The sequence below is a fragment of the Macaca thibetana genome, chromosome 11, assembly GCF_024542745.1.
Source record: "Macaca thibetana thibetana isolate TM-01 chromosome 11, ASM2454274v1, whole genome shotgun sequence".
In the NCBI taxonomy this organism is placed as follows: domain Eukaryota; kingdom Metazoa; phylum Chordata; class Mammalia; order Primates; family Cercopithecidae; genus Macaca; species Macaca thibetana.
The window spans coordinates 76,599,810-76,624,555 of NC_065588.1; the positions used below are offsets into that span (position 1 = coordinate 76,599,810).

Below are 24,746 nucleotides of genomic sequence, written 5' to 3' on the forward strand. Positions count from 1 at the left end.
CCTAGGTGTTGTTAAATGTTTACATGTCTAACACCCAAATATAGTTAGAGATCATTTATTGTACTCAGTGATTTATAACAACATGATTATTTTGGAACTTGAACCTATACTATTGCTTTACATTTTTTTGAAACTTTGGGAGAATAATTTTATTTTAAACCTCTATTTTTCAATATCAGAACTAGAACAACCTGAGAAACTTAGAGCCTTCAATATTTCCACACATTCCTTATCTCTGCACTGGAGCCTACCCTCTGGTCATGTGGAAAGGTATCAAGTGGATCTTGTTCCTGACAGTGGCTTTGTTACTATCAGAGATCTTGGAGGTGGAGAATATCAGGTATAGTTTTCATTATTGTACTTGCCGAGTCTACTTGTATTTATATTTTGCTCCCAATAGGAAAGTTCTTTATTTTATGAAACCTATCTACCACAAAAACTTACTGCTGGTTGGGTTTTTGAAAGCATAAGTTGAAGACAAAAACGTTGATGTCAAACTGATGAGTGTAAGTTTCAGCATCGGTGGACTGTTACCTTAGCAACATCTATGCTGCTTTTTTTTCTTTTTTAAGTTCACCCTGAACCTACAGCCAGTCATCCAAGGGTTCATGAATAGTTTAACAAAGAAAGGCAGAGCTATTGAGTAATACAGGCTCATTAATTGTGTACTTGCCAGAAGGATCTGTCTTTAAATCATTAATGCAGGCAACATTTCTCTCTAGAGCCATCAATGTGATTCTACTGCCTGAAAAATGTAATAAAGATGGATTTTCTTATCATTTTTATTTTACTTTTTATTGGGACTTCAGAGACACAGGTATTTTGTATACACTCTTTAAAAACAAGGGCTAAGCCATTGGCTGTAGATTTCTCAAGACTTGAATAGTTGTTCCTTGTGACAGTGAACTAGGATAGATAGAAATGCTGACTTAGGCTGTGATAACACAGTATGTTTTATAAGTTTTTATTTTAAAGTTATTTGGTAAAAAGTTATATAACAAATCTGTATTTTACAATAGTATGGAACTTATTGTGATGTTATAAACAGTGCAGAGTTATATAGGGAAGTGTTAATTTTTGTTACAGTGATATATTTATTTTAGCTTTCTTGCTTTCCAGAAAGAATTTTAATGCAACATTTGTTTGTGGTGTTCTAGGTTGATGTTTCCAATGTTGTTCCTGGTACTAGGTACGATATAACCATCTCTTCAGTTTTTACAACATACAGCTCACCTGTTAGTAGAACAGTGACAACAAATGTAACAAGTGAGTATATGTTTTAAATTACTTTATAAGTAAAGTATGTGGAGTCAGTATAATTCTACTGGATGGAAATACTTATATTGGCAACATGTACATTAAATTCATGAAAACAGTATAGAATAATTAAGGCAAAATGGAAACTTAAGAAAGTGATCTGCTTAGAACCTGCATTCTGCTGTTTCTTCAGCTTCCTTTACTTTCAAAGTGCAAAGATAATTACTCTATACTTGTTTGTGAAATAGATCAGAGAGACTGTTAATGCTAACATTTAAATAATACAGAACCATGAAAATAAACTGGTTACATTTGCTCAGGAAGGATTATTCCGTTTGTAAGACTGTTTCGTGTTTTCTTAGTTTTTCTGTGTAAGCCTTGCATTAAGTGAATTTCTTTTAAAAATGATTTGGCATCAAAAGTATATTTGGCATGTAGTATTTAGTAGCATTCCATTTTTCACATTCTTATAAAATAATGTGTTTGGTATTCCCCATAGTATTTTTTTTTTTTTTTAAATAGTAACAGAGCTGTCGGGAGTATAAACTCATATTGCTCTTTGGAAATTTCAAATTTTACATTTGTAAATACTGTTATTATGTGTTTTTGTGAAAATGCAACAATTATTTGACCTTTTAACAAAGTGGGTTTTTAACAAATAGAACCAGGGCCTCCAGTCTTCCTAGCCGGGGAAAGAGTTGGATCTGCTGGGATTCTTCTGTCTTGGAATACACCACCTAACCCAAATGGAAGGATTATGTCTTACATTGTCAAATATAAGGAAGTTTGTCCATGGATGCAAACAGTATATACACAAGTCAGAGCAAAGCCAGACAGTCTGGAAGTTCTTCTTACTAATCTTAATCCTGGAACAACATATGAAATTAAGGTAATTATTTTGTATGTGAATACTTAGTGTTCAAACATTTCATTCATTTTAAAAGTGTAGGAGGTTTTTCCCACCTTGTCAAGCCTTTACAGCTGAATACAGTCCATGACTGACAAACAATGTTCAGAATCATGGCCTCACATCCACCTGGGATTTTAACACTTGGTAAAATGTTATCGTCTCTTTTCATTTCAATTTTTATGCATATTTGTATATTACCTATTTCATTTTTTCTATGAATATTTTTGCATATATTTATATACGTGTATGAATATAATACAATACTCTAGAAAATAAAAATTATGTAAAGTTAAAGAAGGAAAAGTTAAATGCAAACAAGAGGCCAGGGTAGTTTGAATGCAGGTATGTAAACCACAGGATGTTACACAGTTATTAAAAATTGACTTACAAGTTTTATTCTCCAATTTTCTAGAAACCAAAGTAAAAAGGGCAATAAATCTGTTATACAATTTACGTATGAAAATTGTATAATAGTTGCATAGAGGAGCTCAATTTTTTTTTTCTTTTTTTTTTGTTGTTTTTTTTTTGTTTGTTTTTGGTGCTTTAGATTGGAGAGAAAGTCTTCGTTGAAGGATTAATAGCTGCAGGACTGGATTTTGTAAACTTCTTTCCATAACAGCTAAGGGTAAAATAATAAAACCAAACTTAGTAAAAATAATTTTGCCAGGTTTTGAGAGATTGTGGTCTAAGAACATGGCCTTGATCTATATATAAAATTTAGACTCCAAAGAAATGTCTTTTTTTAAAAATTATTTTTGATTCAGGGCGCATGTGCGCAGGTTTGTTACATGGGTATGTATAATGGTGGGGTTTGGGCTTCTAATATACCTGTCACTCAAATAGTAAACATTGTACCCAACAGGTAATTTTTCAATCCTCACCCTCTCCCACCCTCTCCATTTTTGAAATCCTGTGTTTACTATTTCCATTGTTATGACCATGTGTACTCATAGCTCCCACTTGTAAGTGAGAATATGTGGTATTTGACTTTCTATTTTTGAGTTATTTCACTTAGGATATGTTCTCCAGCTCCATCCATGTTGCTGCAAAGGACATGATTTTATTTTTTTATGCCTGCATAGTATTTCATGGTGTATATATACCACATTTTTTTTTTTTTTTTTTACCCAATCAACCATTGATAGATACTTAGGTTGATTCCATGACCTTGCTATTGTGAATAATGCTATGATAAACATGGGTGATGGTGTCTTTGTGATACAATGATTTCTTTTCCTCTGGATAGATACATAGTAGTGAGATTGCTGGGTTGAATGCGGTAGATCCATTTTTAGGTCTTTGAGAAATCTCCATATTGCTTCTCATAGAGGTTACATTTCTAGCAACAGTGTATTAGTGTTCCCTTTTCTCTGCATCCAAACTGCCATCTGTTTTTTTGACTTTTTAATAATAGCTATTGTGACTGGTATAAGATGATGTCTCATTGTGGTTTTAATTTACATTTCTTTGATAATTCCTAATGTTGAGCATTTTTTTATATACTTATTGGCCACTTGTATGTCTTCTTTTGAGAAATATCTGTTTATGTTTTTTGTCCACTTCTTAATGGGGTTTTTCTCCTTGTTGTATTGTTTGCATTCCTTGTAGATTCTGGATATCTGTCCTTTGTTGGAGGCATAATTTGCAAATATTTTTTCCTGTTCTGTAGGTTGTCTGTTTACTCTGTTAATTATTTCCTTTGCTGTGCAGAAACTTTTTAGTTTAATTCAGTCCTATTTAAGTCCATTTTAGTTTTTATTGCAATCGCTTTTGATGTCTCCATCATAAATTATTTGCCTAGTCCAATATCCAGAAGAGTTTTACCTAGTTTTTATTACTAGGATTTTTATAGTTTCAGGTTTCATATTTAAGTCCTTAATCCAGAATGTGTTAATTTTTGTATATGGTGAGAGCTAAGGATCCAGTTTCATTCTTTTGGATATGGCCAGCTAGTTTCCCCAGCTGCATTTATTGAACAGAATATCCTTTCCCCATTGTTTATTTTTGTCAACTTTGTCAAAAATCAGTTGGTTGTAGGTATGTGGCTTTATTTCTGGGTTTTATATTCTCTTGCACTAATGTGTATGTGTATTTTTGTGTCAGTACTGTGCTATTTTAGTTACTATAGCTTTGTAGTGTAATTTGGAGTCAAGTAATGTGATGCCTCCAGATTTGTTCTTTTTGCTTAGGATTGCTTTCACTATTTGGGCTCTTGTTTGGTTTCATATGAACTTTAGGATTGCTGTTCTAATTCTGTGAAAAATGACGTTGCTAATTTCATAAGAACTGTGTTGAATCTGTAGATTTCTTTGGGCGGTATGGTATGATGATTCTTCCAATCCATGAGCATGGTATGTTTTTCCATTTGTTTGTGTCACCTCTAATTTATTTCATGAATGTTTTGTAGTTCTCCTTGTAAAGATTTTTACCTCCTTTGTAAAATGTATTCCTAGATATTTTATTTTTTTGTGGCTATTGTAAATGGGATTGAATTCTTGATTTCATTCTCAGCCTGAATGTTATTGGTGTATAGAAATTCTACTTATTTTTGCACACTGAATTTGTATCCCAAAACTTTATTGAAGTCGTTCATCAAGTCTAGGATTATTATTTTGGAGTAGTCGTTAGAGTTTTCTAGATTTTGCACACTGAATTTGTATCCCAAAACTTTATTGAAGTCGTTCATCAAGTCTAGGATTATTATTTTGGAGTAGTCGTTAGAGTTTTCTAGATATACAATTATGTCATCAGTGAACAAAGATAGTATGGCTTCCTGTTTTCCAATTTGGATGCCTTTTATTTCTTTCTCTTGCTTGATTGCTCTTGCTAGGCCCTCCAGTGGGAGTGTTCAATAGGAGAGGTGAGGGTAAACATCCTACTTTCCTTCCATTTCTTAGGGGGAATGCTTTAAACTTTTCTCCATTCAATATCATGTTGACTGTGGGTTTGTCATATATGGCTCTTATTATTTTGATATATGTTCCTTTGATGCCTACTTTGTTGAGGGTTTTTATCATGAAGGATATTGAATTTTATCAAATGCTTTTCCTGCATCTGTTGAGATAATCATATGGCTAACAGGGTTGGGAGAAAAATACTGAAGAAAAAATCTTTAAGTTTAATAAAAAGGTAGAATATTTTTACTTACAAGACTTATAAAGGCTAAATTTAAACTTATTTTATTTTCCAAAAAATAGGTAAACTAAAGCTTTTAAAAACAGATAACTTCGGCCGGGTGCAGTGCCTCATGCCTGTAATCCTAGCACTTTGGGAGGCCAAGGCAGGCGGATCACCTGAGGAGTTCAAGATCAGCCTGGCCAATATGGTGAAATCCCATCTCTACTCAAAATACGAAAAATTAGCCGGGTATGGTGGCGAGTGCCTATAATCCCAGCTACTCGGGAGGCTGAGGCAGGAGAATCACTTGAACCCGGGAGGTGAAGAGTTGCAGCGAGCTGAGATCGTGTCATTGAACTCCAGCCTGGACAACAAGAACAAAATGCCGCCAAACAAAACAAAACAAACAAACAGAAAAACAAATAGCTTTTGTTATCTTTGCACATTGTACTTTATAAAGTGTCTTTATAAAGTATCTTTTATACTTTATGAAATAGATAACTTTGGTTAATTATTTAAAAAAACTTTAGCTTAGTGACATTTTTCAAAAATAAATTAAGTTTAAATTAAATAATTTAGCCTTTACAACTGAAATACTTCATTTTTAAATAAAACTTATAGTTAGCTTTTCATTTTTCTTCCAACCTTGTTGTATTTACATGTCTGTTGTTGACATTTTGGATATTGGTTTGAACATTTCTAAAGAGCCACTTTTGCTAAGAATCATGAACTCAATGTAGTTACTTTCAACAAATATTTGTTGAACATTTACTATCTCTTTTGCATTTACAAAAAATGTTTAGTCCTTTACATAGTTGGGGTTTTTGTTTTGTTTTGTTTTGTTTGTTTGCTTGTTTGTTTTTGAGACGGAGTCTCACTCTGTCGCCCAGGCTGCAGTGCAGTGGCGCGATCTCGACTCACTGCAAGCTCCGCCTCCCGGGTTCACGCCATTCTCCTGCCTCAGTCTCCCGAGTGACTGGGACTACAGGCGCGCGCCACCACGCCCGACTAATTTTTTTGTATGTTTTTTAGTAGAGATGAGGTTTCACCGTGTTAGCCAGGATGGTCTGGATCTCCTGACCTCGTGATCCGCCCGCCTCTGTCTCCCAAAGTGCTGGGATTACAGGCATGAGCCACCGCGCCCAGCCGTCCTTTACATAGTTAATATGCGAAATTTAACATCGTCTTACTTGAATGCTACAGAAAGATGAGCTTATAAAAAGCAGTGCTAAATTAGGCCACAGGAAAATGCTTCCAGTTAAGGGATATGTATGACATTTCCAAGGGATAATAAAGAGTAAAGATATCTTCTGAATCTTTCCTAAATATAACATCAATATCTTCTTTGAGCTTTGAAAATAATTAAATATAGAGAAGGAAATATATAAAACCTGTGTAAATATGTGATTTTATACAAATGAGACGCTCTTCCTAGAGGATAAGAAATATTGGGAGAGATTTTGCCAGGAAGTTTTTTCTTACTGGAAGTATGCCTATTTGCAAAATTAAAGAACACGATCAGAACTGGAAAGCAAATACTAATAGTATGATTCCCACAGTGAGAAAAGAAAAAAAAAAAGTTCATACCTATGTAGAAGTCAAAATAAAAGATTTGTGATGACTATTTTATGAAGAAAACATAACTTAAAGAATAGGCAACCTTTTTCTAACTGACATCTGAGTATTATATAATATAGGTATTTTCTGTCAACATGCACACGTTCAGATTAATTAACATGTCAATATATGCTATTGAGGATAATTAAAAATTTTTAATGTGCTATAAGAAACTATTGCTCATAGGAAGGTGATTTAGTCAGCCTAGTTCTGCTTAGATCTATTTTTACTGAGTTTGAATTTTTATTCCTTTGAATTCTCTTATTTAAGATCTATTGGGAAGCCCTTACTCTCCGTTTCATCTTACACTTTATACATCATTCTTGTGACCTTTACTCTGTTCAAATAAATGTTAGCCATTGTAGAATTCCAAAGGGTATTTGGTATGGTAAATTTGATGTCTTTAGTATAAGTAATGTTACGGAAAAAATCCTGTTAAGTATTTTACATGTGCTATTTCATTTAGTCCTCAGCACAATCCTACAACATAGATACATTGTTATTCCCATTTTAAAGACAAGAAAAATGTTACTTACAACGTTAGGTAAATTACTCAAAGCTACTATCTGGGAATTGATAGAACTACAGTTAAAACAAGGTTATGATTCCAGTCATGGCATTCGCAAAAGCTTGAGTCTTATTCTCATTAATGACATTTTTCTCTTTCTATTCTAATCTATTGGAAGAGATTATTCAAATCAATTTTTTTATCTTTAAAATTCTAGAATTCTTAGTTTAAATTATTAATTAAACCTACTTATTTTTAAAACAGTTTTTTTGAGTATTTATTTGCCTGATTAGATTGTGAACTCTAAATTAAGGTACCATGTACATGGCCTCTTGCATTTGTTACAGAAATAATTGTAGTGTCTTTTATGTAGTGGATATAGTAGAGAAATACTGAGCTTTCAAAATAAACCCAACAGCTGCTGGATTCTTGCTCTACCATTTATTCCTGTGTGACCTTGGGCAAGGTATTTGACCTCTCTCAGCCAGTTTTCTCATCTATGAAATTTTGACAATAATACTTTATATGTTGATTATCTAGATATCTTCATCTTTACCTTCTTCCTTGAGAGTATTAAAAAAGCATCTTTGGCATTTATCTTATGGATAAGTCAATTTTTTTTTTTTTTTAATTTTAGATTCTGTTTTTTCAGGGAGTAAAATGTTTGAACACAATCCTTTTGGTCTGTTCTAGGTTGCTGCTGAAAACAGTGCTGGCATTGGAGTGTTTAGTGATCCATTTCTCTTCCAAACTGCAGAAAGTGGTAATTTTCCTGTCATTTATTTTAACTTGATTTAGTCATGAGTTTGTCACTTAAGATAATAAAGAACATAAATAAAAGCTGACAGTAAAATACATACAATTCTCAGTAGCATGGCCACTCAGTTTTAGAGTTCTTTCAGAGAGCTAAGTTATTCATTAAAATATGTATTATTCTTTCTGATTATACGAGTAGTAATTGTTATCTTACAAAACTTTGAAAAAACAAGAATAAAAAATGAAAATTATCCACAGACTTATCATATAAAAAACTCTTTTATCATTTTGATGCATTTCTGGCTTGTCTATTTCCCCCATTAAGATATATTATATGACTATACATTAATGAAAAGTTTGTGCTATGTATGGACGTTTATATTCTGACTTTTCTTTTTAACATTAAGTCATAAGCAGGTTATAAGACTTTTGGAAACATGGATTTTAATAGTTATTATATTATTCTGTAACATGCAGCCATTACCAAACCAATTTAAGATACCTCCATTCTTTGGGAGGCTGAGGTGGGTAGATCACGAGGTCAGAAGATCAAGACCATCCTGGCTAACATGGTGAAACCCCGTCTCTACTAAAAATACAAAAATTAGCTGGGCGTGGTGGTGTGCACTTGTAGTCCCAGCTACTCGGGAGGCTGAGGCAGGAGAATGGCGTGAACCTGGGGGCGGAGCTTGCAGTGAGCCAACATCGTGCCACAGCGCCACTGCACTCCAGCCTGGGTGACACACTAAGACTCTCCCCCCTCCCTCCCCGCCACACACAAAAAAATTCCTCCATTCTTCCAGGGGCATAGAGGAAAAATCCTCATGTCACCTGTGGCTCTTTTCTCTCACAGTACACATATAATCTATCAGTAAATCTTACCAGCACAATCATCAAAGTGTATTCTGACTCTCACCCTCATTGCTAACATCCTGTCCAACATTATTCCCAATAATTGTTGCATTGTATTTTATTTTTATTGGAATGCAACTGTTCTAAAGTCCCTTAATTCCTACCTTATAAGTCTATATTCATATAGACCTCCTTCCAAAGATCTAACTTTCTTATGTAATTTATGTGGCTATTATTTATAAATTATATTCTAGCATTCTTTTGTACAATGTAAACCCAAACTTTAGTTATTTGGCATCTTAATACTAGGCATCTTTATTATCACTTTTTTTTTAATCTCAGACATTTTGTTTCATTTTGATTTCTTTCAAAAGTGACTTGTCGTGTTTGTTTTATATTCTGAAGGATCTTGGTTTTTTACTCTATCAGTTTTACATACTTTACCATGAGGTTAATGGAAATAATTTCTCCTAATTCTAGCTTCATATTGGCTTCATGCCAACTCAGATAGAACTCAGATTATTATTATTACTCTATATAATTAATAATTGATAGAAAAGCATAATGAAATTCTGAAGAAAGCTGATTTTGAAAATTTAAAATACAATAATCACAACCAATTGGAGGGTATCCACTTGATATTAGGCACTAGACATTTATAAACATTCCAGAAATGTGCTTTTTGGTGAAAATGGTTGGATAATTGATTCAGTTTGCTACTTTTTTCATATCTAATGAAATTACATTATTCCAAAATAGTTAAAGAAGTAAGAAATTTATCCCAACTTATTTGTATGTTCATAACTATTGATTGAATTTTTTTCATATTTATTTGAAACATTTCATCAATGCATGTATTAGCCCAGTTATCCTAAGGTAAAGTTGATTTGCCCCAACTCCAGTTTTTTTATTTTAGGCAAAGTTCAGTTAAATATATTTATAAAAATCTTACACAAATAGATTTTCTGCAATGTATTATATATTTAATTTCATGTACCATGAAATTATATAAATGTAATTCTAAGTTTTATAACAAGGTGTTTTCCTTCCCAATCTTTCTCTTCCCCAGCTCCAGGAAAAGTGGTGAATCTCACAGTTGAGGCCTACAACTCTTCAGCAGTTAACCTGATTTGGTATTTACCTCGGCAACCAAATGGCAAAATTACCAGCTTCAAGATTAGTGTCAAGCATGCCAGAAGTGGGATAGTAGTGAAAGATGTCTCAATCAGAGTAGAGGATATTTTGACTGGAAAATTGCCAGAATGCAATGTAAGTACCACAGAACACTTTCTATGTCTCGAAAAATCTTAGATAAGCTTATATTTTCACATTTCTAGCATCTAGATATTACATTTTTACCAAAGTTTTACTAGTTATTTGATTAGTTATGGTATCATGTTATACACAAAGTTTTATTAGTTATTTGATTACTTAGAATATCATGTTACACAATTGGCCTTATTCAGGCAGAATACAGGAATGGTTTGAGAACTCAAGAGTGAGAGATTAAAATCATTTAGGGAATTGTGAAAAGACTTCATGAAAGGAGTAACATTTGTGATACACCATGGAGCAAGGACAGATAGAGATTGTGTGATGGTGGCATTCCCAGTAGAGGATACTTTATAAAGCCCTGAGGTGGAAAAGTATGAGATATAATTGTAGAAAATATTTTACTTCCGTGTGACAGGAGGGAAGAGTACATGTAGGGTAATCGTCGAAGTTAAATTTGCAGAAGTAGATTGTCATTGTTGTGCATATCTTGGGTAAATAATTTGTTGTTACTCTGGTCATTGATGATAAACCTCATAATAGTAATGCTTTATTATAGAATAAGTATCGTAATTTTTAATTATAAGATAAGCATAATAATGCTTTTCCTAAAATCATTTTAGTAATCTTTGTGTTATTATTAATGAAAACACAGTCAAACAGTTATTTTTGTTGTAAATACTTTAAAAAGTCTAAAAATCTTCCTTTTCAAATTATGATATATTTCTAATACTTGCACACACCTAACATATGAGCTAGTGGCATACTAGTACTTTTTGGGACTTACGAGAAAAAAAAGATCATTAACAATAAGAAGGTGGCATTTGAACATACACAAGAGTAAAATTATTTCAGCTCTTTGGCTCTTACACTGTTAACGTGAAGCTTAAAAATTCTTACAAATGATTTTGCTGTAGTTTTACCTTTATTTTAAGCCACTTGAAATTCTATTCATAAAGGTTAAGGTATAAGGAATACAATAAATATGTTCTCTTCTAAAACTACAGACATAAATGGGTACAATTAAAATCTAGCAAATTTGTCTATAACTTGCATGTTATGTTTGTATAGCATAAAAGAAAAAGAAATGAATTACATGTTCTTATTCTCATGTCCACCAAGAGATACAGCATTATTTCTCTATTGATATTATTTTATTTACTAGGAGAATAGTGAATCTTTTTTATGGAGTACAGCCAGCCCTTCTCCAACCCTTGGTAGAGTTACACCTCCATCGCGTACCACATATTCATCAAGCACGTTGACACAGAATAAGATCAGCTCTGTGTGGAAAGAGCCTATCAGTTTTATAGTGACACACTTGAGACCTTATACAACATATCTTTTTGAAGTTTCGGCTGTTACAACTGAAGCAGGTTATATTGATAGTACGATTGTCAGAACACCAGAATCAGGTATGGTTCACTTTTTGTAGATAAAAAGATTTAAATGATTTAGAGAATAATGTTTTATTTATATACATATTTCTTTTTAATTTTTACCTTTCAGCAACTTTTTCCCCTAATAATATACCACAGGCATCCCATCAGGGGTTTCTTCAAATTTCTATACCCTTTTATATTATAGCACAAAATAAGTATTTAAAAGGAGAAAGAAGATTTGCAAGAAACAATTCTTGAGCTGCTGACCCTGATCTTCATATAAGCTTTTGTCATTTTATAATCTCAGCATTTTTTTTGTAATCACCTTTGCCATTCTAAATGATTTAGAATCATCTACACCTTCTCTCACTGTTATTGCCATTACCAAAAGCAAAAATACCTGCACTAGCAGAATGAGTATGTGATTCACATTTTGGTATCAGATACGAGCAGTAGCTAAAATATATACCCACTTAAATCCCATTTGCACTGCAGTTTCCTCATCTGAAAAATAGAGACAGTAATAGTACCTTCCTTAGGGTGCCAGGGTTAAAATTAAATGAGAATAATTAGATATTATTATTACCACTAAATTTTATGAGAATGTATTTTCGGAATGGTATTCATACATTTAATTATAGTACTATATCAGTATTCATGTAAATATATGTATTTATATATTTCATATATTTATAAAATTTCATGGATATTGATATAGTCCCATAATACATGAGGTATTTATTATATGCATAATACATAGTTGACGTATTAGATATATCGTAATGTAGTATCAGGCATTAGGTTGTAATTGCCAATTTCTGAGGTTATTGAAAATTATTGGTAGAGTAATTTCACTAAAGCATTTTTTTCTAATAACATAGCTGTTGGCTTCTGTTATTTTTCATTTCATATAAGTTTGAAGTTTTTTTGTTGATTTAAATAACCTTCTTTGAATTATACCATTTTCTTCTTTCATACTCTTTACTTTTTATACAATAAAAAATGATTTCATAAGGGTCATACAAGGAGAAATTTGGTAGATAATAATTTTGTTTTGAAAAATATTTGGAATTGTTTTATTTCAATTAAAAGAAAGAATAAACATCTATGAAAAATAGAGTAATTTAAAATGTCATTATTCTTTTCATATGTTACCAATGTTACATTTGAATCCTCCAACTGTAGGGTATAAATTTCTTCTTAGAACAAATACAAATATTGATAGAAAAAGTAAAAATTATTGCTAATAATTTTTGAGGCTTATTTTCTTGAAACTTCTACCTGTGTTAATAAGAGAGAAAATGTTTATCAAGCCAGATATCCAGACTTTGTGGAACACAATATATATGCAGGTATAAATGTTTCAAGATAATGTAGCACTGACAATAAATATATTACAATGAATATTAGAATGAAACTGGCACAGTGCAATAATATACAGTATTAAATAAAGTAGTAATTGTTAAAAATAAGTTTATCTGATGATCCAGCATGTGTTATTCACAATTTTCAATTATATTCCATTTTTTTTAAGTTAAAAAACTCTTTGCTTTCAAGTGTGATATTTTATTTTCCTTCTTTGCCTTTGTGTTTTATTATGTGTATTTAATAGGGTGCACTTTAATTTTAAATATATATTATGTATTTATTTTCTATGATTATTTTAGTGCCTGAAGGACCACCACAAAACTGCGTAACAGGCAACATCACAGGAAAGTCCTTTTCAATTATATGGGACCCACCAACTATAGTAACAGGGAAATTTAGTTATAGAGTTGAATTATATGGACCATCAGGTAAGCCTTAATTGGTTTTGTGTTTGCCTTTTGGTGTGAGAATAATAAAATATGTTACCAATATCAAACTCTTTTTAAAAGTATCAGACTCTTTTTAAAAGACCCTGATGTTGAAACAAACAATAGGAAAGTCATAAAGAAAGTGAGGTCCTTTGATTTTTTAATTCAAAACCATAAATGAGTATAAGAATGACAAAACACTATTCATATTCCACATTTCATGTGATGCATGTGAAAAACTAGAGATAACTCCTCAAGAAAAAAGTGTTAGTGGAGATATACATCTTCAAATATTTGAACAAGAAGGCCTTGGCTTACATTCATGAAGAACAATGGACTTTGACTATATTAAATTAGATTTCTATTCACTGCTAGGAGCCTAGTTTTTAATCATTAGAAAGAGCTCTCTAAAAATAACATGGAAAATCTCTGTATCTTCTGCTCTATTTTCCTGTGGACCTAAAACTGCTTTAAAAAAGGAAGCCTATTAAAATTTTAGGCAGCTTTATAAAGTGGCAAGTTCTCCATCTTTGTAAGCAAGCAGGACCTGGGCATCCACTTGCCAGAGATATTTTGAGAGGTTCGAATATTATATCATTAGAAGTGAATTATGTAAAGTCTAAAATTCTCTCCTGATTGAGATCCTATGGTTCTATGAAAGAAGTTTAATTCTAACAGTGATGAAATAACATAAAGCCACATATTATCATTTATTTGGGGGCATTGAAAAAGATACAAAGTTTCAACTCATTTTATTTTGCAATTTCTATGGTATGAATCACTGATCACCATCATGAGTAACTTTTATCTTTCATCCCTAAGTAACTTATGCTCTTAAAATTCTGAAATACTTTTACTCTGTAAAAAAAGATAATTCCCTCCACCCACCCATCCAATACACAGAAACAGACATGGATACACAGCTCCATCTTTTCTATCTGACAATATTGTTCAATACTTGGCTGAAGTACTCTTTCATTTGTGAGACTGGCTGATAAATCAAGTGAGAGACATTTAGCAATAATTGCATTTAGCCTAATGGGAGTGATCATGTGCTTCCAGTATGGTGGAACATGTGGGGTAAATACCTAACTAATTAGTTTAAGAGCGAATGGAAGAAGATCACTGGAACAGTGGGTATTAATGGAAATGAGGAAAATAAGGAAAATATTAATGATATAAGAAAAACGAGAATTACTGGAAAGGTATCTGTGTGAGTAGAAGGTGAGATCTTTTGCTCAAATGTAGCCATTGGTTTGAGATAAGAATACAGATAATTTGTCCATACTAATAGATGATTTGTCCATAATTTGTTCTTATAGGCTGTAAGGCAGAGTATATGGGTATAGATGCTGGTAAATATATAGTTGTGTTGGTGGGAGCCTGTGGCAAATGTTTTCTAATTGGTTTACTTTTTTCAGTGTAGTGGGAAGCAAGACCCATTAGTTGGGAGTGAAGATAGGGCAGAAAGTATTAGAGGTCTGAGCAGAGAAGAGTAAGTGTAAAATAATCATCTAGAAGAGTAGAGTGATTGGACCATTGACTATGTAAGTTGAGTAAGATTCCAGGCACCATGTAGGGCTCATTTGAGGTTTGGCTACAAATAAAGTGATATCAATTAATGGTTTTGTGCTGTAAACCAGCTCCCTTCAACTAGAGAAGGGCAAGGGAATTGGAGGCCTGTGTAAGGCAGTGATTATAATTGAAATTGACACTGAAGCTGGGTAAAGAGTGGAAATCAAGTGGTGAGGGGCCAAATAAAAGAAAACAAAAATAAAATACGTGATTAAATCAATGGATTGTTGATTTCAGTGGATTTAAAGAATTATCAGTTCAGGATTACAGAGGAAGTGTAAAGGACATAGGCAAAAGTGGTTAGAAAAAGTTGCGTGAAATTGAGATTCTTAATGATACAGAGTAATTGATGATAGTAGTGTCTAAGTTATGATCTTGAGGGAGTGGCTGAAATTCTGGAAAACTAGATTATTTAAGGAAATATCTAAGTAATTTAAGGATTATCTCTCAGGATATTAAAATCAGCACAAATTAAGATGGTAGCCTTGAACCAAAGCTGGACCATGAAAGTAAATGAGAGTAAATGACCCTCAGGTTAGTAGATTATGACAACTGTGAGGGCTAGTGGATGTCACTGGTAATATAGTATTTAAAGCTGTGGGCTTTTATAAGGAGAGACAGAGGATAGTGAATAAAGTGGAGCAATGAGGAACAAGAACAACACTACACCTAAAGGCCTGGTTACTTGAGAGCTGTGGGGTGAAAACAGACTGCCACCATTTGGATTGGCTGCAGGGGAACAAAAGCAGTGTTCTTAGGAAAAAGCCAGTTTGTAGTTAGAGCAAGAAGGTAAAGGAATCATTTAAAGCAAAGTCGAAGATTTAAAGAATGGTGCTGACAGACTAAGGAATTTTGTTCAGAAGCTAAACTAGAAATATTTTATAAATATATGCTCTTATAAAAGATAATGAAATTATTTAGCATTTTAATTGAATAAATTTGAGTATAAAATCTGGTCACTTTTGGAATCGATAAAATTTGATGCTTCCCTTTTCAATATGTCAAAAACAACCTGGTAATTCAAAAGGACTTTATGATTTAATAAAAGTAATTTTAAGCACTGGAACATTTTCATGTTCTTTCATTTATTTTCGTTAAATTGATATCAATGTACTACTAAGCCACATGTTTAAAATATATCCAGTTTTGATATTATAATAACAAATTTTAGTGCGTAGGTTAACACTTGAATTGTTGTCCTTGGCTCTGTACTTAAATGTGAACATGATTGCATGCTTGATAAAAAATAATCCACAGCTGTCTTCCACTTTTTGCAGGTCGCATTTTGGATAACAGCACGAAAGACCTTAAGTTTGCATTCACTAACCTAACACCATTTACGATGTATGATGTCTATGTTGCGGCTGAAACCAATGCAGGGACTGGGCCCAAGTCAAATCTTTCAGTATTCACTCCACCAGATGGTAAGAACAGGGAATGAGTGATATATTTTTGGTATGCTTATGAACTTCATGAACTGGTAAAACATGATATTAGAAGCAATTTGTTTTATATTTACTTAAATCATATTTTTCCTTATTAAATTACTACCTAATTCATTCTGATGTGTGTTCTCCAGAACATTAAACTCATAGCATGCTTCACCATAAAAGGAACCCAAGATCAGGTAAGGTTAGGAAATACCATACATAGTATTGGCCAGTTAGAGATTCACAATAAAATTTAGCAAAACCTCAAGAAGTCATAAGGTAAACAAACACATTTAGTATGGTTTGACTACATTTTAAAATGTGGAATCTATTTTTTCTCACAGAGCTAGTGTTTAGAGGAATTCCTATATTCCCAATGCTTTCAACAAAATGTGTTTATAATCAAAACGGGATTCTAAGCAAGTGAAGATTCTGAGTGGATGCATGATACAGATTTACCAGTATTTACTGAAATTATGAAAAGAGTATTTTTCCTCAAGAAACTTCCTTCCTATACTTTAAAAAAATTGTTTCCATACTATTTCACAACATACCTTTCTGGCCCACACTGAACTTGCTAAATGCCTTCATTTCTATTTAGGGATTGTAATTATGGAGAAAAATAACAGTAACTTCTTATAACACATTAACACTTGGAAAAGTTTCCAGACTTTGTTTGTGTGGAAGCTAACAGACAGTAACTTATAAATGAAATGTACACATGTACACACACACACACACACACACACAGGTCATACATTCATCATTCAAGCATTTGACCATTAGAGGGCAGTAACTATTAGGAAATGTTGTACTTCTCCCCTTTAAAGAAATAATCATTGATATTTTGTTGAAAGAACATAAAAGTTACGTTTTATCTATTTCAGATGAAAATTCTGACATATATATAGTTTTAGTATACATATAAGAAAGTTATACATACTCATAAGGAAAATGTTATTTTTTTGTATTAAAATTTTACCATTGTGTTTCTATCAGAAGAATCTTAGCATTGTGTAGCTTCTCCCTTAAATCTTAAGTTTTCCTTCATCTCCACCTAAAAGCTGCTCTTAAGCATTTCCTAGGAAGCTAGACAGATTTACAGATACTATCAAATAAAGCAGAGCCCTCGATTTTGGTCTTAATAGAGTTTTCTCAACCAACTCAATGTACCCACTGATTTCTATTCTTGTTATACAATTAAGTAAATCCTGAACTACTGTCTTCTTTCAAGACCAGCTGATTTTGGTGCTTCCACACAGAATCCACAACTCAATAAACGTATTTTTTTATTGTCATCATTCTTGGACTACAGCCTTTGATAAAAATGGGGAAATAGATAGTGCATATGCCGTGTACAATGCAATGTTATTTGTCTTGGATTATTTTAAAATTTACTTGCCTTAATTTCTACATTTTTTATCCAGAAAAAAAGTAGAATCTTAAGGTCATCGTTAAGTATATTTCACAAGGCCTATTTTTCACACCAAATCATTTTAAGTCGATGACTCCATTAGCCTGTATAAAAAGCAATTTGTCCTGTGTTTCGTTCTGTTATCTTCCTGAGTCACTCCTCCTGTAGACCACACACTGGTGGGTCTTAGAGGGGCCTCCTGGCAACTGGTGGGTTCCACCAAAGGCAGGGTTGGCATGGTTCTTATATCCTCATGCCAGCCTTCATCCATAGAGTTCTCTGGGGATAGTTCAGCCTCGGGAGCTGCTTCAATGGAATACTCTGTCAAATGCAGTAAATGTAGCTTTCTTCTTCTGACACCACTAATTAATCCTGGTTCCAGTATTTAAAACTTTGAAATACATGGATCTTTAAACTATATGAGAACAATGTGATAACTTGTTAGAACTATCTACTTTCAATTTAAAAATGATTTCTTAATTTTATATTATCCTTTTCATTAATACAACAGGGTTTTTAGTATTCTAATTAAAGTTACTTATTTTCTTCTCCATATTTAAACCAGTCTATCATCTATTTAAAAAATAATTAGGACTAGCTTGCTTCTTTTAAATTACCTTTTAAAACAATTGGTGCTCTTATAAATACTCATAGAAAAATGTTGCATTGACCTCTTATAGAGAATGTTATGTGCTATTACATTACAGTGGAGTTTTCATTACCCCTGGGGATGTTATGGTCCATAGTCTACTTTGAAAGAAAATCAGCATCCTATTATTTTAGTAGTTCTCTTATATATTTCCTAAGCCTTCTATATGTCTCTTAATATTTTGATGAGTAGATTTCTACATAGGCATGAAAATAAATGATTTTGGAAAACAAGATAATAATCTCCAAAGCTATAAAATGTCATAGAGTTGCCTATTCCAAAATCAGATAATGCTGACAAATGTAACATAGGCAACAACATTCTTCTAACTTGTGTGAGGGGTAAAAAAAATAAGCAAACTGTGATGCTTCAATATTGTCTAATAACTTTTCTGTCAGGGTAGTTTAGCATGACCATTTCTTAAAAGCAGACAAATTTCTGAGATTCTTGTTTACTCCCTCTTAAACAGACTATGGCAGTGTAGACGTTTGTCCTCAGTGACTTAAACTTGTTACTTTCTGCAAAGAGTAGTAAAATCTTTGTAGGAAAATAACTGAGAGCCTGCCAACTTTGTGTTTTCAGGATTTGCAGTGGCTTTAATTTTACTACTTGCTTTTCAAAATACACTTGTAAAGAAAGTTTAATTTGCTAGATAATGGCAAAAATGATCTTAATGTATTTTCTTTTACCTCAATGCTATTTGTCTCTGTTTCATTTCTTCTCATAGTTTTTCATTTGAATACCTCAAATCATTTGGAATATATTTTAATAAATCATATATTACTGTGTTTCTAATGTATTAGTAAAATTTATAAATATATTAACTCAAGAATGATTCTTAGGTAGTCCATGTATGTAACACCTTCAAAATTAAAATTATTTTGCCCTTATCTAGAAAATTCATCATTGAGCAGCATTAATTTTGAAGTTGGAAACAAATGGTATTGGGGTAAAGAAAATATAAGATTTTTTGGTCAGATGTCTAACTTATTTCTCATTTGATTGTAAAATTTGTAAATATATTGGCTTGAGAATGGCTTGTAGGTATTTCCTGTGGATAACACCTTCAAAATTGATGCTGAACCATGAATAATTGCCTTGCGTGTTTGATTATCTTTAGTTAATTTTGTATCATATTAAAGTCTTCTCTAGTTTCCTCATAAGAATTTGTGGTCTAACAGATCAAGTGTCTTTTTAAAGACAAGATACTATGCTATCTACTCCATTTCCTTTATCCCCTAAGCTTAAATAGGAAAACAAAGATAAGTTTATAGTCATTCTTTTTATGCAAGTTTGAGGTATATTTTAAGGTAATATAGAACCACTTAATCTTTACTTGGATTGTAATTTTTGACATTAAGTATCATGGGGCAATACTTACTAAGAAAGTAAGTATTTAATATATGGAATATACAGAAATATATATTCTAATTAAAAGATAAATAGTGTCTGCTACTACTCTTGGGTTTCACTAGCAAAATAAGAGACAGTAAAATATATATATTTTTCTGCTGTCCTGCATAATATTTGATATCTAACACATTAGTGTGTTGCATTGACTTGAACTGATCATTTCACTTATTTTTCAATAGGCAGGGTTTAGTTGCCTGATTAATATGATCAATGTAGTCATTAGCTGGTTTTTTTTTTTTCAGTGGAGATTCTACATCAGTTCAAAATAAATGGAAAAAATGCCAGATCTCTTCTGTGACTTAAGTTATGCAATACTGGCTATTGTTTTGTCTACATAAAAACTGTAAAATAAAATTTTAAAGAAAGATGGAATGAGAGCTTTGCTGTTTAAATAGCCATGTTATTTTACACCACCCAATTATTTGAAAAGTTTCTCCACCCTTGAAAAATGCATATTGGTAAATTGCATGTTGATAAATAAGATGATACAAACATGAGCTCTAGGTACAATATATTTTAGTGAAATAAAACTCATACTAGAGGTGACTTGTGCAAAGGGCTTTATCTGTCTTATTCCTTCCTCTGTCCTCAAGTGCCTAGAACAGTGATCATATGATCAATGCTCAGTGTGTTGAATGACAAATGAATGGCCCAGTGATTGTCACGATATCTAGGGAGTCTTTACTGGTTACTTCATGAAGACAAAGGAAAAAACTCAATCTAAGGGGTGAAAACTTTGTATAGTTATAGTTACTATGAAGCCAACTTAAGCATAATTATATTTCCTCATTATAAATAACATATATGGGAGTTGTAAAATTATTTTTCAATTCCTTTCTGTTGTCTTAAAAAGAAAGGTGGTCATTTTTCCTTTGTTCCCTTTTAAGACTATATGCCTGTCTTCTAACTAGAATTTGCTAAACCTGTACCACTGCCAGATAGCTTGGGGAAATTAATTTAAAGTGTAACAACAATCTGATCATAAGGGATCATAATTTTATGTCATTTTCTCTTTCTTAAAAGTTTTAGAAATTTGAGAAATTTTCTTGAACTCTGTTCCTTATAGTAACCTGTATAGTAATAGGAAAGCTATAATGACACCCATTTTATAGATAAGGAAAGTAGAGGTTGGAGGGATGAATGAGCTATTCATAACCACAAGTTGAACTGTAAATAAAAATGGTCAAAAGCCAGGGGATGTTTATTTTTTGCCCATTACTCCTGTGAAACTGGGAAGTTCCCTAGATGTCACTCTTGGTGACTTTACAACTAGAATTTGCTTTAAGTTTTTTTTATTGCATTTTATTTTAAACCAATTATTGGTTTGTTCCTATTTTTCTTTACTATTGTAATGAATAAGGGCCCCTGAAATTTGAAAATAACATGATTATTTTTAAAATATCAGAAAAAATCAATCAACTCTTCAAACAATTTCATGTAATAAATTAAAACGCAATCTAATTTAACTTACCAACTATATTTCATTGCATTCAGAGTCTTCTGAATATTATTTTTCAATCTGTTGTTATAATTTTTATGAAACCATCAAGATTTCAACTGGGCATTAATCATCTCCAAATAGGCATATTCTCAAGAAAATTATTTTCATTAATTAATTTGTTTCAGACAAATGTTATGACTTTTATTTTGGAAAATTATTCTGTTATTCTGCTCCTTACTTACATTTCAAGAACAATGTTTAGAAATTTAGTTTTAAATATCCATGTATTTAAAGACATTTAATTAAAAAAATTTATTAAACTTTAAGTTCTAGGGTGCATGTGCAGAACGTGTAGGTTTGTTACATAGGTATACATGTGCCATGGTGGTTTGCTGCACCTATCAACCCGTCATCTACATTAGGTATTTCTCCTAATACTATCCCTCCCCTACCCCCCACCCATCAACAGGCCCCAGTGTGTGATGATCCCCTCCCTGTGTCCATGTGTTCTCATTGTTCATCTCCCTCTTATGAGTGAGAACATGTGGTGTTTGGTTTTTTTGTTCTTGTGTTAGTTTGCTGAGAATGATGATTTCCACCTTCATCCATGTCCCTGCAAAGGATGTGAACTCATCCTTTTTTAAAGACATATTTAATTTTTAACAAAATAAATTGTTTTTGTCTATTTATTTATTTATTTATTTTGACGGAGTCTTGCTCTTTCTCCCAGGCTGGAGTGCAGTGGTGTGATCTCCACTCACTGTAACCTCTGCCTCTTGGGTTCAAGCAATTCTCCTGCCTCAGCCTCCCGAGTAGCTGGGAATACAGGCACGCACCACCATGCCCGGCTAATTTTTGTATTTTTTAGTAGAGATGAAGTTTCACCATGTTGGTCAGGCTGGTCTTGAACTCCTGATCTCAGGTGATTGGCCTCCCTTGGCCTCCCAAAGTGCCGGGATTACAGGCGTGAGCCACCGCACCCAATCTCGTCTATTTTCTAATAAAATTGTTATATATCTTAAATTGTGAGCTAAGAATGTAGGCACTTTTTTCACTTGAAAAAATATTTTTAAATTCCCCCTTTTTTCTTTTCTTTCTTTCTTTCTTAGTTCCAGGGGCAGTGTTTGATTTACAACTTGCAGAGGTAGAAGCCACGCAAGTAAGAATTACTTGGAAGAAACCACGACAACCAAATGGAATTATTAACCAATACCGAGTGAAAGTGCTAGTTCCAGAGACAGGAATAATTTTGGAAAATACTTTGCTCAGAGGAAATAATGAGGTATTGCATTTTTATTTCACTTATTGGCGAGCCCTTTCTACTTGGTTCTGGCTCTGATACCTTTGAAGATTTGCTAGCACCCACATATAAAATATGTGACAACTTACTAGTACAAAGTAAAGTAAATTTGGGGCATGTTGATAATCTAGTTAGATCATATTTCATTTTAGGTCATATATTATCAGTTAAGTGCTATTATTCATTTTCATCATATGAAAAATGTTAATTGTGCAATTAAACAGGACTAAAGGTATTTTCATAAGTTAATATTATTATTCTAAATTAGTTAATGAATTGTTTGGAAACTCCTGTTATGATTTAAGTACTCCTTTAAAGGCTGTGCTTGCAACTTGGAACAGTTGCCAGTGAAGGGCACAGTAATTTTAGTAGCAGTTGTTGACAAATGATTCTGTTCTCTTTGGTCTTGGGAAGCTAAATTTATCAGAGTTGCCTCTTTTTAAAAAAGAAAAAAATTACCTTTGATTAAGAAATCACATTACTAAATAAAATAAATTTAAGTCATTTCCTAGATTTTGAATAAGAGGACCAGGATCTTTAGGCAATGTGTTTGCTTCTATTCACACTGGAAGTCTTATTTTTTTCCTTTTGTTTCTGTTAGGAAGTACAGGCAACACTGATTTTTCTTACACTGTCTTTGTTCACCTCACCTCACCAACTGTTCACCTGTGAGACCCTTTCGGCCTCCAGGCTAGTCATGTCCAGATACTGGCTGCTCCCTGGGGCACTCAAAGAATAAACATTCTTAGGACCAGTGCAGCAATCACTGGGCCTTAAAGACAAACATGATAGTTATTCAGCCCCTGGCATCTGCTGTTTTGTTTCAGAGTTGCTGCTGCTTCTACCTGTGCTGTTATTTTTCCCCACACGTGCCTTCATTCTATTTCTAGTCCCAGCCTTCCTCTATTTCTGGCACTTACCTGTGCGTGACAGTTGACCTTACCATGTGCTCAATGCATTCTGGCCACCCAGGACTTACCACTCCAAGTTGCTCACCACCTTCAACCCAGGGTTAAATTTTAATCCTATGTTGATTCCTTTCCTCTGTGCAAAAGATGTTGAATTATGCTTTCTGTGATACTCTAGTTGACAACTCAGGCAAAGGGCAAAAGCTTAACCCTTTGCTCCTGCTGAGAAGGTCTTAAATTAGATACTGAGCTTTCTTAGTACTAGATGACAGGTTTCCCACTTCTGCTAATGACATCTATTGAATGGGCGGCCACACCTGTTTTTCTATTAGGCTAAGAGGTTCTAGAAAGGCTTTTTTTGTGTGTGTTTCTGTCTCTATTTGGTCTGCAATTCTCGTCTCATAGTAGAGAGCACATGAGTTTGGAGACATACAAATTTGGATTTGAATTATGATTTTGTCTCTCACTGGGCTATATAGCAAGTGGTTAAGAGTGTAAACCAGGTTTAAACTCTAGTTCTGCCATTACTAACTGTTTAACCCCAGGAAAGTTGGCCTCAGCTCTCTGAACATCAGTTTCTTCTTCTATAAGATAGTGATTATAAGTCCCTATAACAAAGGGTTAATAATGAGGATTTAATGGGTTCATGTATGTAAAGAGCTTAGAACTGTACCTGGCATGTAGTAAGTGCTGTGCTAAATAATTGTGACCTATTGTGATCATTAATCTTGGCATAGGATCATCCACTTTAGTTGCTTCCCGATATTACTTCCCTTATCCTCTCTTAATGAAAGGAGACATTATACTTCTCTTTATTTCTCTGATTATATCTTTCTTTACTAGATCAGACTCATTTCTGATATTTCTACTTCCCCGTGTAACTGGTGTTTGGGTTTACCTTTCAGGAGATTGATGTGGGGAGACAGATATGACAGAAGCTTTAAATCCAAATGGCCCTGGGTTCTTGGCCTCGCTCTGCCATATTCTACGCCTATGTCCTTGGACAAATCAACTTTTGGAGACTTGTTGCCTTCATTTTTATAATAGGGCTTATATAGCCACCTTACAGGGTTGGGAGTAAATGACATAAGAAATACAACTTTTGGCTTAGTGTGTTCTTCGTTTGTTATTCCTTTCTTTGACCTTGGT

At 33.0% G+C, this 24,746-nt stretch overlaps 1 protein-coding gene across 1 annotated transcript in view; it reads left to right on the forward strand.

The window, feature by feature from the left end:
- Positions 1-725: 725 nt before the first annotated feature.
- Positions 726-24,746, forward strand: part of PTPRQ (protein tyrosine phosphatase receptor type Q) — a 212,754-nt gene continuing 188,733 nt past the window's right edge. Inside the window, exons 1-9 of the mRNA XM_050749268.1 lie at positions 726-817; positions 1,158-1,266; positions 1,920-2,146; positions 8,103-8,172; positions 10,087-10,286; positions 11,455-11,704; positions 13,339-13,467; positions 16,320-16,466; positions 22,499-22,671. Of these exons, the coding sequence (XP_050605225.1) occupies positions 764-817; positions 1,158-1,266; positions 1,920-2,146; positions 8,103-8,172; positions 10,087-10,286; positions 11,455-11,704; positions 13,339-13,467; positions 16,320-16,466; positions 22,499-22,671 (1,359 nt within the window). The 5' untranslated portion in view covers positions 726-763. The remainder of the gene's footprint in view (positions 818-1,157; positions 1,267-1,919; positions 2,147-8,102; positions 8,173-10,086; positions 10,287-11,454; positions 11,705-13,338; positions 13,468-16,319; positions 16,467-22,498; positions 22,672-24,746) is intronic.